This window comes from Hypanus sabinus, chromosome 6, assembly GCF_030144855.1.
Source record: "Hypanus sabinus isolate sHypSab1 chromosome 6, sHypSab1.hap1, whole genome shotgun sequence".
In the NCBI taxonomy this organism is placed as follows: Eukaryota; Metazoa; Chordata; class Chondrichthyes; order Myliobatiformes; family Dasyatidae; genus Hypanus; species Hypanus sabinus.
In genome coordinates this window covers 64508074-64526015 of record NC_082711.1, presented here as the reverse complement: position 1 = coordinate 64526015, position 17942 = coordinate 64508074, and the positions used below count along the sequence as shown (strand labels likewise).

Genomic DNA, 17942 nt, shown 5'->3' with positions numbered 1-17942 from the left:
TTGCCCAGGAGAGACAGCATGTGGTCCATTAGTTCTGAAGGCCTAGCACCACTCAGGCCAGGCAAGGTGAGCAACTGTTTGGTGTGCTCAGACAGACAGTCCAGAGGTGAGTTTTCAGAGTGACATTTATCATGTGCAGTGGATCTTCTAGTAGACTCACCACTCTGACTCCAATGGAACTACTTAGCGATGCTACAACATAGTAAAATTTGCTATTGTCTGCGGTGATTTCTCACAAAGTGAATTGGGCTTCTGCATGTTGCTCCCAAAACTCCAGCAGCTTCAAAGCAACTGTAATGGTTGATATGTCGTTGAATAACTCTGGAATTATCTGAGAGCGCTGGGGTCACGAGTGTAGGATTTTGTGAATAAAACACATGAAAATAATTTTATGTGCTTAACAAAAGCCACAATCCTTTACTTCTTGTGGTGAACTATGTGCCTGTCGGGACACGCCCCTGCTGACTGCTCCTGTGGCTCCTCCCACAGGCCCCTGTATAAAGGAGACCTGCGGCCTGAAGATCGGCCTCAGTCTCCAGGACCTTGTATGATAGACACTCACTCCTGGTTCCTTCTTCCAGTCAATAAAAGCCGATATCTCGCCTACGTCTCAGTGTGAGTTATTGATGGTGCATCAATTTTATTGACTGGAAGTTTTAAAACATGGAACCCGTTTTGCGTCCGGACCGGTTGGATTTGGACCCTCAAGACCCTGACGCAGCTCTCGCTTTTGAACACTGGCTTGCATGCTTCCAATCGTACTTGGCGGAGCTTCGTGCGACTGAACCCGCCGTTATGCACAGAATCCTACTCTCGAGGGTCTCCTCCAAAGTTTACTCCTTTATCCGGGACCTGCCGACCTACGAAGGGGCACTGGACGCCCTCAAACGACAGTACCTGCGGCCGGTGAACACCGTCTACGCAAGACATCGCTTAGCTACCCGGCAACAGCGGCCTGGCGAATCGTGCGCTGAGTTTCTCCGAGCACTACAGACACTCGTCCGAGCTTGTGACTGCAAGACGCTCATGGCAGAACAGCATGCGGAGCTGCTGGTGCGAGACGCCTTTGTGACGGGACTGAGGTCAGTGTACATGCGCCAGCGGCTGCTGGAGAACTCGGATCTTACCTTAAGCTCGGCGATAGAGAAGGCCAACGCTCTAGAAGCTGCGCGGCATAACGCCAACGCTGTCCAGTCGCGCGATTCCCCGCCGGTTTCGTGGACGCCTCAGACCCCGCCACCGCCGGCTCCCGGGAGCGAATTCGCCAACGCCGCCGCCAGTCGCCATTCCACGAGCTCCCCGACCCAGACCACGGCTGTGGCCCGTAAGAAACTCGTGCTTTGTTATTTCTGTGGCCAAAAGAAACATCCTCGACAACGCTGTCCAGCGCGAGAAGCGACCTGCTCCAGCTGCGGAAAGCGGGGCCACTTCGCCAAGGTCTGTAAGTCTCAACCTCGAGCGGAGTGCAGCGCTGCGGGTGAAACGTGGGGGCCGCCATCTTGCATGCCGGGATGTGGGCGGCCATCTTTGTCGACGTCAGCACGCCCCGCCCCCGATCCTCGGATGCTGACCGGGTACCCCGGATGTGAGCGGCCATCTTTGTCGGCGTCAGCATGCCCCGCCCCCGACCCTCCGATGCTGACCGGGTACCCCGACGGCGATCCAACTCTGGCCACTGTGACTCTCGACCAAAGCGCCCCACACCAGCTTGCAAGATCCATGATGGACATCCAGGTGGAGGGGCATTGGACTGGATGCCTGTTTGACACGGGCAGCACTGGGAGTTTTATTCACCCGGACACAGTGCAACGCTGCGGACTTGCAACGCGGCCGGTCAGTCGGAGGTTCCATTTGGCCTCTGGGTCGCAGTCCGCAGACATCCGGGCGGGTTGTGTAGCGACTTTGGTGGTGCAAGGCACAGTATATCGGGACTTTGAACTGCTGGTCATGCCTAATCTGTGTGCACCTGTGCTATTGGGGCTGGACTTCCAGAGCCATCTCGAAAGTGTGACTATGGTATACGACGGGCCCCTCCCACCACTCACTGTCAAGAATCCTCAGTTTTGTGGGACTTCTTCACATACCCCGCTACTGACCACACACACACACGGACACACACATCCCATCCAGAACCAGGCCAACAGCTGCGCTACCGACACTTGCAGCCTCTCCACTCTCAAGATCCCTCCCCCACCGCTGTTCGCCAACCTGACCCCCGACTGTAAACCTGTGGCAACCAAAAGCAGGAGGTACAGCGCGGGGGACCGGGCCTTCATTCGGTCGGAGGTGCAGCGGCTGCTCAGGGAGGGGATCATTGAGCCGAGCACAAGCCCTTGGAGGGCCCAGGTGGTTGTTGTTCGGACTGGGCAGAAAAATAGGATGGTGGTGGACTATAGTCAAACCATCAATAGGTTTACGCAGCTTGACGCATACCCCCTACCCCGCATCGCGGATATGGTCAACCAGATTGCTCAGTATAAGGTGTACTCGACAATAGATCTGAAATCCGCTTATCACCAGCTCCCCATCTGCCCAGAGGACCGCCCCTACACCGCCTTCGAGGCGGGCGGCCGGCTCTATCACTTCCTGCGCGTCCCTTTCGGTGTCACGAATGGTGTCTCTGTCTTCCAGAGGGAAATGGACCGGATGGTGGACCAGTACCAACTGCAGGCCACATTTCCCTATCTGGATAACATCACCATCTGTGGTCATGACAGGCCAGATCACGACGCCAACCTCCAACGGTTTCTCCAAGTGGCCGCAGCTCTGAACCTTACTTATAACAGGGACAAGTGTGTTTTTGGTACCACCCGCCTTGCTATACTTGGGTATGTCGTGGAAAACGGGGTTATTGGGCCTGATCCCGAACGTATGCGCCCCCTGTTAGAGCTCCCTCTTCCCACCACTCTCAAGGCACTCAGACGGTGCCTGGGTTTTTTTTCCTATTACGCCCAATGGGTCCCCCATTACGCAGACAAGGCTCGCCCCCTGGTCAAGTCTACCTCGTTTCCCCTCTCTGCTGAGGCCTGCGCAGCCTTCAACTGCATTAAAGTGGACATTGCCAAAGCTACGATGCATGCAGTGGACGAGACCGCTCCCTTCCAAGTGGAGTGTGATGCCTCCGATTTCGCTCTGGCTGCTACCCTTAATCAGGAAGGCAGACCAGTAGCATTCTTTTCTTGCACCCTCCAAGGCTCTGAAATTCGGCACTCCGCGGTGGAGAAAGAAGCCCAGGCCATAGTGGAGGCTGTTAGGCACTGGAGGCACTATCTTGCTGGCAAAAGATTCACTGTGCTGACCGACCAGCGCTCGGTTGCGTTCCTGTTCAGCAACCAACAGCGGGGCAAGATCAAAAATGATAAGATTTTGCGGTGGAGGATAGAACTCTCCACCTACACCTATGATATCCTGTACCGGCCTGGCAGACTCAATGAGCCCCCTGATGCCCTATCCCGGGGAACATGTGCTAGCACACAGCTCGACCAGCTGTACGCCCTTCATGCACAACTTTGCCATCCGGGGGTCACCCGATTTTACCATTTTGTGAAAGCTCGGAACCTGCCGTACTCCCTGGAGGACATCAGGACGATGACCAGGGACTGCCAAATTTGTGCCGAGTGCAAACCGCACTTCTACTGTCCTGACACGGCACAACTTGTCAAGGCCACCCGCCCTTTTGAACGCCTGAGTGTTGACTTTAAGGGCCCCCTTCCCTCCACTGACCGCAATGTCTATTTTCTCAGTGTTATTGACGAGTTCTCACGGTTCCCCTTTGCCATCCCCTGCCCCGACACCACTGCCACGTCCGTCATAAAAGCCCTGCGCCAGCTCTTCACTCTGTTCGGGTATCCCTGCTATATCCACAGTGATAGAGGGTCCTCCTTTATGAGTGAAGAGCTGCGCCAGTACTTGCTAGCTAGGGGCATTGCTACCAGTCGGACCACGAGTTATAATCCCCGGGGTAATGGCCAGGTAGAGCGGGAGAATGCCACAGTGTGGAAGGCCACACTTTTAGCCCTCAAGTCCAAAGGGTTGCCGGTCTCTCGATGGCAGGAGGTCCTCCCTGAGGCACTGCACTCTATCCGCTCTCTGTTATGTACGTCCACCAATGCCACCCCTCACGAACGCCTATTCTCTTTTCCCAGGAAGTCTGTCACTGGGACCACCCTACCAGTTTGGCTGACGTCCCCGGGGCCAATGCTGCTCCGGAAACATGTGAGGAGCAATAAATACTCCCCGCTGGTGGAGAGGGTTCACCTTCTCCATGCGAACCCCCAGTATGCTTACGTGGTCTTACCTGATGGGCGGGAGGACACGGTCTCCATCCGCGACCTGGCACCCGCAGGTGCAGCAGACCACTACCCTGAAGGCTCTCCGGTAACTGTGAACCCTGCACCAGAGGTGACACCGTACTCACCAGGCCCTACACAGACTCCTCACGACACTTGTATACCGGGCGTTTCGTACGCATTTATACCAGGCGCCTCGCACATGCATGAGGGATCACCGGCGCCTAGTGGGCAAGAACACGCGCAACCCCCGTCCCCTGTGCAATCGCCAATGTTGCCGGCACCTATGCGGTCACAGCCGGTGCTACGTAGATCGCAGCGACAGATTCGACCGCCTGATCGGCTTGACTTGTAAGAACCTTCGCTACATGAGGACTTTTTCAAACGAAGGGGGGATGAATGTGGTGAACTATGTGCCTGTTGGGACACGCCCCTGCTGACTGCTCCTGTGGCTCCTCCCACAGGCCCCTGTATAAAGGAGACCTGCGGCCTGAAGATCGGCCTCAGTCTCCAGGACCTTGTATGATAGACACTCACTCCTGGTTCCTTCTTCCAGTCAATAAAAGCCGATATCTCGCCTACGTCTCAGTGTGAGTTATTGATGGTGCATCAATATCACTTCTATTAAGAAACAAAGCAAAAGCAATCACCTTACACTGATAGGCTTCCACATGGTAGGCTTATTCAGAAAGTCAGAAGGCATGGGATCCAGGAAAGTTTGGCCAGGTGGATTCAGAATTGGCTTGCCTGCAGAAGGCAGAGGGTCATGGTGGAGGGAGTACATTCAGATTGGAGGGTTGTGACTAGAGGTGTCCCACAAGGATCTGTTCTGGGACCTCTACTTTTTGTGATTTTTATTAACGACCTGGATGTGGGGGTAGAAGGGTGTGTTGGCAAGTTTGCAGGTAATACAAAGGTTGGTGATGTTGTAGATAGTGTAGAGGATTGTCAAAGATTGCAGAGAGACATTGATAGGATGCAGAAGTGGGCTGAGAAGTGGCAGATGGAGTTTAACCTAGAGAAGTGTGAGGTGGTACACTTTGGAAGGACAAACTCCAAGGCAGAGTACAAAGTAGATGGCAGGATACTTGGTAGTGTGGAGGAGCAGAAGGATCTGGGGGTACATGTCCACAGATCCCTGAAAGTTGCCTCACAGGTAGATAGGGTAGTTAAGAAAGCTTTCATAAATTGAGGGATAGAGTTTAAGAGACGCGATGTAATAATGCAGCTGTATAAAACTCTAGTTAGGCCACACTTAGAGTACTGTGTCCAGTTCTGGTCACCTCACTACAGGAAGGATGTGGAAGCATTGGAAAGGGTACAGAGCAAATTTACCAGGATGCTGTCTGGTTTAGAGAGTATGGATTATGATCAGAGATTAAGGAAGCTAGGGCCTTACTCTTTGGAGAGAAGGAGGATGAGAGGAGACATGATAGAGGTGTACAAGATATTAAGAGGAATAGACAGAGTAGACAGCCAGTGCCTCTTCCCCAGGGCACCACTGTTCAGTAAAAGAGGTCATGGCTTTAAGGTAAGGGGAGGGAAGTTCAAGGGGGATATTAGAGGAAGGTTTTTCACTCAGAGAGTGGTTGGTGCGTGGAATGCACTGCCTGTGTCAGTGGTGGAGGCAGATACACTAATGAAGTTTAACAGACTACTAGACAGGTATATGGAGGAATTTAAGGTGGGGTGGGGAGTATATGGGAGGCAGGGTTTGAAGATCGGCACAACATTGTGGGCTGAAGGGCCTGTAATGTGCTGTACTATTCTATGTTCTATGTTCTATGATGTCATTACCTCAGACTCCATCTCATAAAGTGAACACAACTCAATGGCAGTGTTTGTGAAATATGTAGAATAGTTTCTATTATGAACAATGTGTGTCATCTGTCACTCATTACATTACCCTACAATATAAACAACATATCTTAGACAGTTGATGAAGGGATTCAGTAGATGTTATGTGCATGGATTTTCTGATGGCAATTGAAAACATGAAAAAAAGCTTGCTAGCATTTAGGTCAACGGAGCAGTCACAGCATGGATAAGAACATTTCAAGTGTGGAAAGCAGAGAATCGTAGTAGTTTTTTCAGACTGTTATGTTTCCCAAGGATCAGTGTGGCACTACTTTTATTAATGATTGTGAATTCAGACCATAAGACCAGAAGACATAGGAGCAGATTTAGTCCATTCAGACAATCGAGACTTCTCCACCATTCCATCATGGCTGATCCTGGATTCAACTCAACCCCATACACCTGTCTTCCCACCATATTCTTTGATGCCCTGTCTGATCAGGAAACGACCAACTTCTGCCTTAAATATACGCACGGACTTGGTCTCCAACGCAGTCTGTGGCAGAGCATCCAACAGATTCACTACTCTCTGGCTAAAAAAATTCTTCCTTACCTCAATTTTGAGGCTGTGCCCTCTAGTTCTGGATACCCCCATCATAGGAAACTTCATCTCCACTTCCACTCTATCCAGTCCTTTCAACATTCGGTCAGTTTCAGTGAGATCCCCCACATTCTTCTAAATTCCTGTGAGTACAGGCCCAAAGCTTCCAAACACTCTTCATATTTAACACCTTCATTCCAGCTACCATCCTTGTGAACCTCCTCTGGACTCTTTCCAAAGACACCACATCCTTTCTGATATATGGGGCCCAATTTAATGTGAGAGAAAATTTGAACATCTTCAGATGTTGCAAACTTTGAAGATGTGATCAACAGTGAGAGTATAGTAACAGGTTGTGAATAGGCAGAGCTAAGTTAGAGAAATATATAAAAAAGTGGCAATGAAAACTTAATAGAGAAGTGTTCAGGTCATTAATATGCATAAAAATTGGCCTGAACACTGTTCCTTGGGAAACATCCTAGTCTGCTGCTTTCCAGTCTGAAAAACATTTACCATTTTATCAAACAGAATATGAAGAGACTAAATGATAGGGTACAAAGGAATCTGGGTATACTGTGAACCTCTTGAGAAAGAAAAGTGAGAAATTGGGATTCCTTAATAGAAGTTCATTGGCTCATAGATTCGTAAAGTTACATTGCAGGTCCTGATAAAGGATTTCGGCCTGAAATGTTGACTGTTTACCCTTTTCCATAGATGCTGCCTGACCTTCTGAGTTCCTCCAGCATTTTGTGTGTGTTATTTATATTTATGAATTGCTGCCAACCTTGTAAAATGATTCCAACATTGATTTATTTTTTATTCCTTTTAACATTCAGGACATTAATCTAATTAGTATGCTGGTTGATAATGCTACCATTGGTGAATGGAATCTGCAGGGCCTTCCAAGTGATGACCTGTCAATACAGAATGGCATTATAGTAACCAAAGCAACAAGGTACCCTCTTCTGATTGATCCACAAGGACAAGGCAAAATCTGGATTAAAAATAAAGAAAAAGACAATGAACTGCAGGCAAGTGTGGAATTTTACTTGTATGTTATACATTTAAGTAATTAAAATTTAAAATCTAATTAACAGATACAGATTTGAAGTTTTGAAGAATATATTTCTGTTCAACCTTTTTGTTTTATTAAAGATACCAGGACATTTCAATATATCCTGACCAGTAGTTATTACTTAACAAGCACTACAGTATACCCAAATACTTGGTGCCACTGCTGCTTGTGAAATTTGTACTGCCAGATGGCTGTCACATATCCTCTGCATAATCGAGGAGCCGTGCATGTACGGAGGTGGAGGCCATAGAGGAGGACTATGGCCTCCTCTTCTGCCACGATGAGGCTATTTTCAGGCTGGAAGAGGCCTTGTATTCTGTCTAGGTCGCCTCCAATCTGATGGCATGAACATCGATTTCTCCTTTTGGTATTTCTATCTTTTCTCCTCTCCCCTCCCTCTTCTACTTCTTACTTTGGTTTCTTGCTTCTCCTCAGCTGCCTATCACCTTTCCCTGGTGCCCCTCCTTCTTCCCTTTCTCCATGGTCCACTCTCCTCTCCTATCAAAGAGTGTCTTCTCCAGCTCTTTACCACTCACCTGGCTTCCTCTATCACCTTCTAGTTTGTCCCCCTTCCCTCCCCCCACCTTTTTATTTTAGTGCTTTCTCCCCTCCTTTCCTGTCCTGATGAAGGGCATTGGCCTGAAATGTTCACTGTCTATTCATTTCCATAGATGCTGTCTAACCTGCTGAGTTCCTCCAGCAGTGTGTGTGTGTGTGTGTATGATGCTTGGATATCCCTCAGCTGCAGGAACTCTTATGCACATAAAGCTATTAATTGTATGTCAGGCTTTATGAGACAGAGGTATGGTAAGGAAGTGTAGAAATAGAAGTCCCAGAGCTAGAAAATGAATGAGGTGTCATATTTAGTGCACTGTGCATCCATATCATTGAAAATTGAAATATTATTGAAAATCAAGGATTTCATGCAAATATTATTTCCATGGATCTGACAAACTAGCACATGCAATAACCTATCACTCATGTCAAAATAAGGCTTTGGCAGTATCTGTGAAAACTGTTTCAGAATGTCCTAATGAATGGAGCCTACCTGAGTACATCCTAGGTCAATGGTAGGAGCTCTGTTCAGATAATTACTCTATTTAGATAGCTACTTAAGATAACTCTCCTTCAAAGCCCAGTTAGCCTCATCCAAACATACTGGTGTTGACAAACCACCCAAGCCTATAATCACTGCTCCCTATAGTCATCTTTTACTAGCAATGGAATTCATCAATTCTATCCATTGATCCAGCAGGTCTGCTGATAACAGTACCTGACCAGCAATCATATTCTCTATTATATTTTCTCTTATCAAATTATTTCTTCTTCAGCCCTTTACCTTTTCCACTTATCACCTCCCAGCTTCTCATTTCATCTCCCCTCCCACTCATCTACCTTCCCCCTCACCTGGCTCAATGTTTTACCTGCCAGCTGGTATGCCTTACCTTCCACCTACCTTCTTTTTCTGGCTTCTTCCCCCTTGCTTTCCAGTCATGGTGAAGAGTCTTGGCCTGGAACGTTGACTGTTTATTCTCTTAAATAAATGCTGCCTGACCTGCTGAGTTTCTTTGGTATTTTGCGTTTATTGATATATCTTGGCCACTGAATGCATGCCCAAGTCTAGAGATTACAACTGGAAACCCTAACTACTAAGCCCTATTCTTCAAGTTGGAGTTCTATCCTTGAATATCATCCTTGCAGTCACTGAACTTACTCTCATGTTTCAACATAGGACATAGGACACAGAAATTTACAGCACATTACAGGCTGTTCAGTCCACAATGTTGTGCTGACCATGTAACCTACTCTGGAGACTGCCTAGAATTTCCCTTGTGCATAGCCCTCTGCTTTTCTAAGCTCCATGTACCTATCTCATCCCTCAACTTATGATTCTACCCCTTCCTAGGCTATGATGACTCTACTGCCACTGATCCTCTTGAGCCAGTCCTCACCCTCACTGCTTTCCCCATCAATGTGAGCCAATCCTTCATCTTCTCTGATAAATGTCCACCCCCGGTCCCTCTGGCCTCTAAACTTTCAGCTCTAGTCTTGGATTACATGTTTTCCTTTGTGAATTCCATTAAGGCAAAGTATGCAAGGAAAAGACCATGAATGTGTAACATTTTAGAGCTTGGGTGCTATTAACTTATTCAAATCATTGTTGGTTTGCCAGGAACTGCCTAATAAAATTACCCCAGTGCCCTCAGATATTTCTAGCTATTTGTTCTACAAAAATAATTTCTAATAATCTTATTATGGAAAGAAGATATGATAAGATTGGATGTAACAATGTGATGCTCTGTAAGTATTGAATTATTTTGAAAACTCAAAACACCAGTTGACTTTCTTCATCCAGGACAACACTATCTTCATGCATTGACCATCTTATTCATTGGTACCTTGCTTTATACAAACACACAAGAAAACATCATTAATTAAAACTAAAAATGCAGGTTATTTTTTAACGTAAGTAGAATACCCACAAAAAGTCTTTGCCTAGCTTGGACATTTTTTGTTAGCACAGTGGTGCCTCTATTAGAGTCATTTCCACACAGTGCAAGACAGTTGTATTCAGTCCTGATCTTCAGTTGCTGTCTGTGTGGAATTTGCATTTTCTACCTGTGATGGCATGAAATTCCTCTGAGTTCTCCAGTTTCCTCTCATATCCCATAGACGTGTGGGTTGGTAGGTTAATTGGCCTTTGTCCCCAGTACGTAAGGGAGCAGTAGAATCCAGGGTTGTTGAGAAGATGCGGAGGTTTAAAACATGGCATTAATGTAAAATTAAGTTTCATGTGTGATTAATGGTTGTGTGAATTTGATGAAAATAAGGATTCATTCCTGTAATGACTGTATACAAAGTGGCTCATGGCATTGGGGTAGGGGCCAGTTGCATTTGACATGGGAACTTAGGGCTTATTTACTTGAGAATGACAATCTGTGAATGATTGCAAGACATCTTCCTTCAGATAACCTGCATTTACTTATCTGATGATGAAACCCTCAAGTAAAGTAAGGGCTGCAGTGGGACGAAGTGATATGATTATTGCCTTTACCAATATATCTGCATCACTTTGGATGCTTAACTATCCAACTTAACTCTGTAAAATATATGGCAATAAATCATTTGTTTAGTTATTATCTCTTCAGCCACACATAAACAATAATTGTATTATTTCCAAACTGCTATAAGTTTCTAATTAATGCTTAATTCTACTTTGGTATTAATTTTATTGAGAACCTGTCTTTCAAGTTTTCCTGTAATTACAAGTAATTTAGTATCTTCAGTAATAGAGTGTAAATATCTCATATTTGCAACATATGAATATGGAATGGTGTGCCAGATATTTTTCTCCTGTGCTATATAATTCCATGCCATTTCAAGAAAATGGAGACTTTCTGAGAGACTCTTTTGCATTACTTGTACATTTGTCAGCTTAAAGTGTTTGCAAATGTATCAGATCAGCTTCCTATATATACAGTTAAATAGGATATTTTTGGAAGTTGTAACATAAATTGATATGAAATTAACAAACACTGTACAAGAAAACATGCTTGGAGAGAATGAAAGTGGTAAAAGAAATAAAGATGCTGGAAATTCAAAAGGGAAAACTTGAAATTCTGGAAACATTCAGCATTTTGGGAAGAGAAACAGAGTTAATGTTTCAAGTCAAAGACACTTCATCCAAAGTGGGAAGGAGCGTAAAGAAGTTCATTAAATTGCAGGGATGGAGGGGAGGGATTGTCTCTGATAGGGTACAACAAGGGTGACCATAATGATGAGCTGAAAACAAGGTTATCTGCTCAATGAGTGAGTAGCAATGCAGTCAAAAGAATGTCAAAATTGCAAAATACAGAGTAGGAAGATACATTCAGCAGGTCAGGCTAGAACATAAAACCTAGCACAGTACAGGCTTTTGGCCCAGGATTTTGTGACAAACTTTTAACCTATTCCAAGACCAAACTGAGCCTTCCCTCTCCCATAGCCCTCCAGTTTTCTTTAATCCATGTTCCTATCTAAGAGTCTCTTATATGTCCACGAGACCATAAGACATAGGAAAAGAATTAAGCCAATTGAGTCTGCTCTGCATCTGCCTCTAACACCACCCATGGAAGAGCACTAGGCATGTCCTGTACTTCCAAAGGAAAAGAAAAAGAAGGGGGAGAAAGAGGTTGTCTTGACAGGATGTACTTATTCATTGTCTTCAATTCATGAATGTTCTTTAGCAGTTCTTGGAACTACCGTAAATTCCGGACTATAAGCCGCTACTTTTTTCCCCACGCTTTGAACACTGTGGCCTATACTACGGTGCGGCTAATGCATGTTTTTTTTTCATGCCGCCAAAAACATTTTGCCTCGTAACAGTAGACCAATAAAATTGATGAGTAGTTCACAGAGGTCCAATGAAATTGTACGATAAATCAAGCGCACTTTCACAATTAAATTATTGTAAATCAGTCATTTGTACTCACCCTGATCAACATGGAAAACACTCGAAGAAAAGCATATGATGCAGCTTTTAAGTTAAAGGCGATCAATCTGGCGGTTGAAGAAGGAAATCGAGCTGCTGCACATAATCTTGGCATAAATGAATCGATGGTGAGACGGTGGAGACGCCAGCGTGAAGAACTGAGTCAATGCAAAAAGACGACAAAAGCTTTCAGAGGTAATCATAGCAGATGGCCCGAACTTGAAAACTTTCTTGAAGACTGGGTTAACACACAGAGAGCAGGCGGCCGCGGTGTTTCCACCGTGCAGATCAGACTGAAGGCTAAAGCAATCACCACCAAAATGAAAATCGAAGATTTTAGAGGTGGGCCATCGTGGTGTTTTAGATTTATGAGACGAAAAGGCCTGTCCGTCAGGGTACGCATGACTCTGTGTCAGCAGCTCCCTCCCGACCACGAGGAAAAACTTGCTAACTTCCGCACATTCACTCAAACAAAGATAGCGGAGGAAGATGAAGAAGGCGATCAATAACTTTTCCTGGTAGGCTGCAGTATATATATATTTTTTACCAGTCGTTAGGAGATATTGGAATGTTGTTTGTGCACTGTTCAGTAAAAAAGTATACGCAATGTAATTTGTGTGTTACCGATACGTATGTATATTTAAAAGTAGCTGTGTTACAGGCACTGTTCGAAAAAAAGCATTTGCAATATGTATTTGTTTATGTTACCATACGGATTTAATTAAAAGTTAAAAAATCCTCACATGTAATATCTTTCTGTGTAAATATCTCATATTACAACATGGGACACCTGCGGCTTAAAATCCGGTGTGGCCTGTACAAGTACAAAATTGATTTTCTTTCTAAAATTAGAGCGTGCGGCTTTTAATCAAGTGCGCTCTGTAGTCCGGAATTTATGGTACATTGAATTTCTTATTTATTTTGTTTAATGCTTTGCATTGTGGTAACCAAATAATTGAAAATTTTGTTTCCGTAGATAACATCATTGAATCATAAGTACTTCAGGACACATCTAGAGGACTGTCTTTCTTTGGGGCGCCCCCTGCTAATGGAGGATATAGGCGAGGAACTGGATCCTGCTCTTGACAATGTGTTGGAAAAGAACTTTATTAAATCAGGATCAACTTACAAAGTAAGATAATGTTTAAAAAAAAGATGCCTTTAAAAATTGCAATATTTATTCAGAGTGGGACTTTTATATTGTTATAATTATATCTCATGCAAAAATCAAAACTAATTGATTTTAAAAAATGACCAATAGATGACTTATGTTTGACAGCAAAAGCGTCGTTGTGCTAGAATGCAATACTTAATCCACTGCTGCAGTGATTAGAACTGTACAATCAATAGTGTTGGGGAATTTCATTGTACCAATATTATAAAGTTAAAAGGCACTGGTGGAATTTGAGTTTGATAGTGGCTGCAGAAGCAATACTTTTCAAACTGAGCAAGAATATGATCTAGTTTAAAATTTTAGACTATAGCTTGACATTAATCTTAAAATTCTTTTTATTAAAACAGTTAAAATATATTATTGGTTTAAATTGAACTAAATCAATATATTGTTCCTTAAATTAGCACAAGAGTATTACAAAAACTACCCAAATTATTTCAGATAAGCAAATATCTCAAGGCCAAGTCTATAATATGGAAGTATTCAGATAGTTTTATCATTTTATAGTTTATATTTACTTAAAATGTAAACAAATGAATGAAAGGAACTATGCCTGTTGCTTCCTTCATGTTAGGTGAAAGTTGGTGACAAAGAAGTTGATGTAATGTCGGGATTTACCTTGTATATCACCACCAAATTAGCCAATCCTGCCTATACACCTGAAATCAGTGCAAAAACAGCCATTATTGACTTTACTGTCACAATGAGAGGACTAGAAGACCAACTTCTTGGTCGAGTGATCCTCATCGAAAAACAGGTAGGTAGAATCAAGCAGTGGTAGAGAGAAGTCATGGCAAACAAACTACTGATTTTATATTCAATTTTTATCAGCAATTATGTATTTAAATTGATTGACATCAAAAATACATTTTGTTGTGTTGCTCTTAAGCCCTGATATGTATACATTGGATTGTGGTTAATTGGGCCATTGGGGCAGCTGCTTATATGAGACAAGTGTTAAAGAACAAAAACTAATCAAGAAAACCGCTGGGATTCCCTTCATTTATTTGGGACACTATGCTGCTTAATTGGGACAGGAGGCTGTTGGCAAACAGTCAGTCACCTGTATTTGTTTGGCTGCTACATTGTCCTTATAGCGAATAGTTTTTACATAACGTCAGTTGCGTGTGTTTATGTTCAAAAAGCACTGAGTTTTGTAACTGATACTTGACGAGAAATATGCAGTAAGACAATTCAGACCAGTTTTCCTCACTGCGATTTAAAGCATTCAGGCCGGGACATACCAGAAATGACTGGGAGTGACAATGAAATGATTTTACTACTTCAACAAGTTAGAAACTATGAAGAATTTGAAGCTATCAACAATCACCTTGAATGTTACAATGAAAATGAAGATTTGGAGGATGCAATCATTGATAGCATTTTATGAAGGCTGTCCATTGTCTGTACTAGATGCCTGTGCTGATTTTGTTCAGTACGTACATAGGATTAATTCCTCTGATGTTAACTATTAGGAACTAATACCCAGTTTTATACCACTGTAATATTGGTAGTTTCTAATTTGTTCTGTATTTCACTTAAATACATAACTTGTTAGTTGGTTTGTCTTTTTTATACCTTTTTAAAACTTTTTAACAATTTCCATGAAACTTTGGCTAATTGTGGCAGCTGCTTCAATGGGCCAAAATGTACTGGTCCCAATGTGCCTCAATTAATTGGAATCCACTGTATATAGAAGTGGATATATTAAGCGGCTGTCCCAGTTAGCTGAAGTTTCATGGAATAGTAAAAATGTATTAAAAAAAAACAAACTACCATTTAACTGACTAACAAATTATGTATTTAAATGAAATACAGAACAAATTAGAACACTATAATTATTACTGCAGTACCAGAAAAACTATGTATTAGTTACCGATGGAACAATTAATCAAGTTTATGCTGCTGCGTCCTTTTGATCGACTGTAAATCAACAAATTCAGCGCAGACCTAGTGTAGATAATGGACTGCTTTCGTACAATGCTATCAACAGTAGCATCCTCCAAATCTTCATTTTCATTATAACATTCAAGAGGATTGTCAATACCTTCAAATACTTCATAGTTTCTAACTCGTGGAGCTGGACGTGTGCATAGATGGGTGGGTTGCTTGGAGAATGTTACATACCTCCTTCCTTTGCTTTTCCTAAAACTTGTCTGTCAGGTTGAATGTTCTTGGATCATAGATTCCTTGGAATCTCTTGAGTCAATATGGATGTTATACCTTTCAGAACATAGAACATAGGGCAGTACAGTATGGTACAGACCCTTTGGCCCATAATGTTGTACTAACACTTTACTCCTTTCTTTCAAGCCCATTCCAGTTGCAAGTTCTGGGAGGAATCATGTATAATATGATTGATCAAGTATAAATCCATGCTTACTGTGCTTAATTATATAATTCTATTCTATGGTGTTCTGTTATTACATTTTTCCTTATAGATTTCAGCATTTTATCAATCACTAATAATTAGGCTAACAGCTTAGTAGTTCCTTATATTCTCTTCCTCTTGTTCTGGATTTAAAGAAGTAGATAAAACTAGAAGACATGAGACCAATAGACATAGAAGCAGAATTAGGCCATTTGGCCCATCAAGTCTGCTCTGTCATTCAATCATGGCTGATCTTTTTCTCACCTCGACAGCCCCACTCCCTTGCCTTCTCCCTGTAACCTTTGATGCCATATCCAATCAGGAACCTATCAAGATCTGCTTTAAATACAACCAACGACCTGGCCTCCACAGCTGCCTGTGGTAACAGATTCCATAAATTTACCACCCTCTGGCTAAAGAAATTCCTCCACAACCCTGTTTTAAATGGACACCCCTCTCCCTTGTAATGGTAACTGCACTCACTTCTCTTCCCTCACACCCTTCAACATTTGGCACACAGCTGGTGTCTTCCACAGTGAAAGCTGATGCAAAGTACTCATTTAGTTCATCTGCCATCTCCTTGTCCCCCATTTTTATTTCTTTGGCCTCATTTTCTAGTGATCCTATATCCACTTTCAATTCCCTTTTTTTAATGTAATTGAAAAAACTTTTACTTTCCACTTTGATATTGTTTGCTAGTTTGCTTTCATATTTCATCTTTTCTCTTCTAATGATACTTTCAGCTGCTCTCTGTAGGTTTTTAAAAACTTCCCAATTCACTATATTCCCTTTCATTTTTGCTTTGTTGTATGCCCTTTCTTTTGCTTTTAAATTAGCTTTCTACTATTTTGCCATTTGAGTATTTCTTCGTTTTTGGAATACATCTATCCTGCACCTTCCTCATTTTCCCCAGAAACTCATGCCATTTCTGCTCTGAAGTCATCCTTGCCAGCATCTCCTTCCAATTTACCTTGGCCAACTCCTCTCAAATACCACTGTCATTTCCTTTACTCCTTTGAAATACTGCTAAGAGGTTAAGAGGTAATAGGTTTAGAGGCAATCTTTGGGGGACCATTTTTTCCCAAAGAGTGTTGAGTACCTGGAAGAACTGTCCAAGAGAGTGGCAGAGCCACTGACAGCATTTAAGTAATGTTTAAATGAGCAATTGAATTGCCTAGGCATAGAAAGCTATGTGCCAAGTGCTAGGAGGTAAGGTTAATGTAGTACCCTATCTATGTGGATGTGGTGGGCTGATCCTGTGGATTAATTTACAACCTTGGCTGCCTTTCAAGTCAGTACTACACAAATTAGAATGTGTTACCTCAGGAGTGTACAGTGATTGTTATTCTATGTATAACATGGTCCAAATTATACTTGGTGTTCTTAAAGGAGTGAGACATGTGGATAGCTACCACTACATGCACCGTTGATACACAAATTGCATTAGATTCATAAGGATGATAATCACCAGGAAGTGCCCAATAATTTTCCAAATTCATGCAATGTGGTCCAGGGGTTTTCATAATAAACCAATTGCAAATACAGTTTTCAAACATATTGTGCTAAAAATACTGGAAAGATGCCTTCTGCTTTCTAGGCTCACACAACTAAGAGAATTGTACAAATGTATTTTTTCATTATGGTTATACATTAGGAACTGGAATCGGAGAGAGTACAATTGATGGAAGAGGTTACATCAAACAAAAGGAGAATGCAGGAGTTGGAAGATAATTTGCTATATCGTTTAACCAGCACTGAAGGATCACTAGTAGAAGATGAATCATTGATTGAAGTGCTCCGGGTTACTAAGATAACAGCTGAAGAGGTAAAACCGAATTTGCAAATCAAAGCTTAATTTTATGTTCGGCTAGTTTGGCCCATGCTGTTTCTTACAACTCCAGTCAAGTCAATCCATTTTAATTTTTTTTAAAAGCTGACTCAAAATGAAAGTAAAATAAAATGATTACACAAACACGAGGAAATCTGCAGTTGCTGGAAATTCAAGCAACACACACAAAATGCTGGTTCCACCAAAATAAAATTATTGTTTTGTTTGTGTTGTTTCATACCATTTAATAACAAAAATAGTAAGCATCTTCATAATGGAAGGAAGATTATTGAAGAAGCAGCAGAACACCACTTTAAGGAATTCCTGCAGTTATGT

The 17942-nt window shown here is 43.2% G+C and overlaps 1 protein-coding gene across 1 annotated transcript in view; it reads left to right on the top strand.

Moving 5' to 3' along the window:
• The window catches only part of dnah5l (dynein, axonemal, heavy chain 5 like), a 261395-nt gene that overhangs the window by 162519 nt on the left and 80934 nt on the right, over positions 1-17942 (top strand). The window contains exons 62-65 of the mRNA XM_059972318.1: positions 7524-7718; positions 13210-13365; positions 13982-14164; positions 17433-17603. Of these exons, the coding sequence (XP_059828301.1) occupies positions 7524-7718; positions 13210-13365; positions 13982-14164; positions 17433-17603 (705 nt within the window). The remainder of the gene's footprint in view (positions 1-7523; positions 7719-13209; positions 13366-13981; positions 14165-17432; positions 17604-17942) is intronic.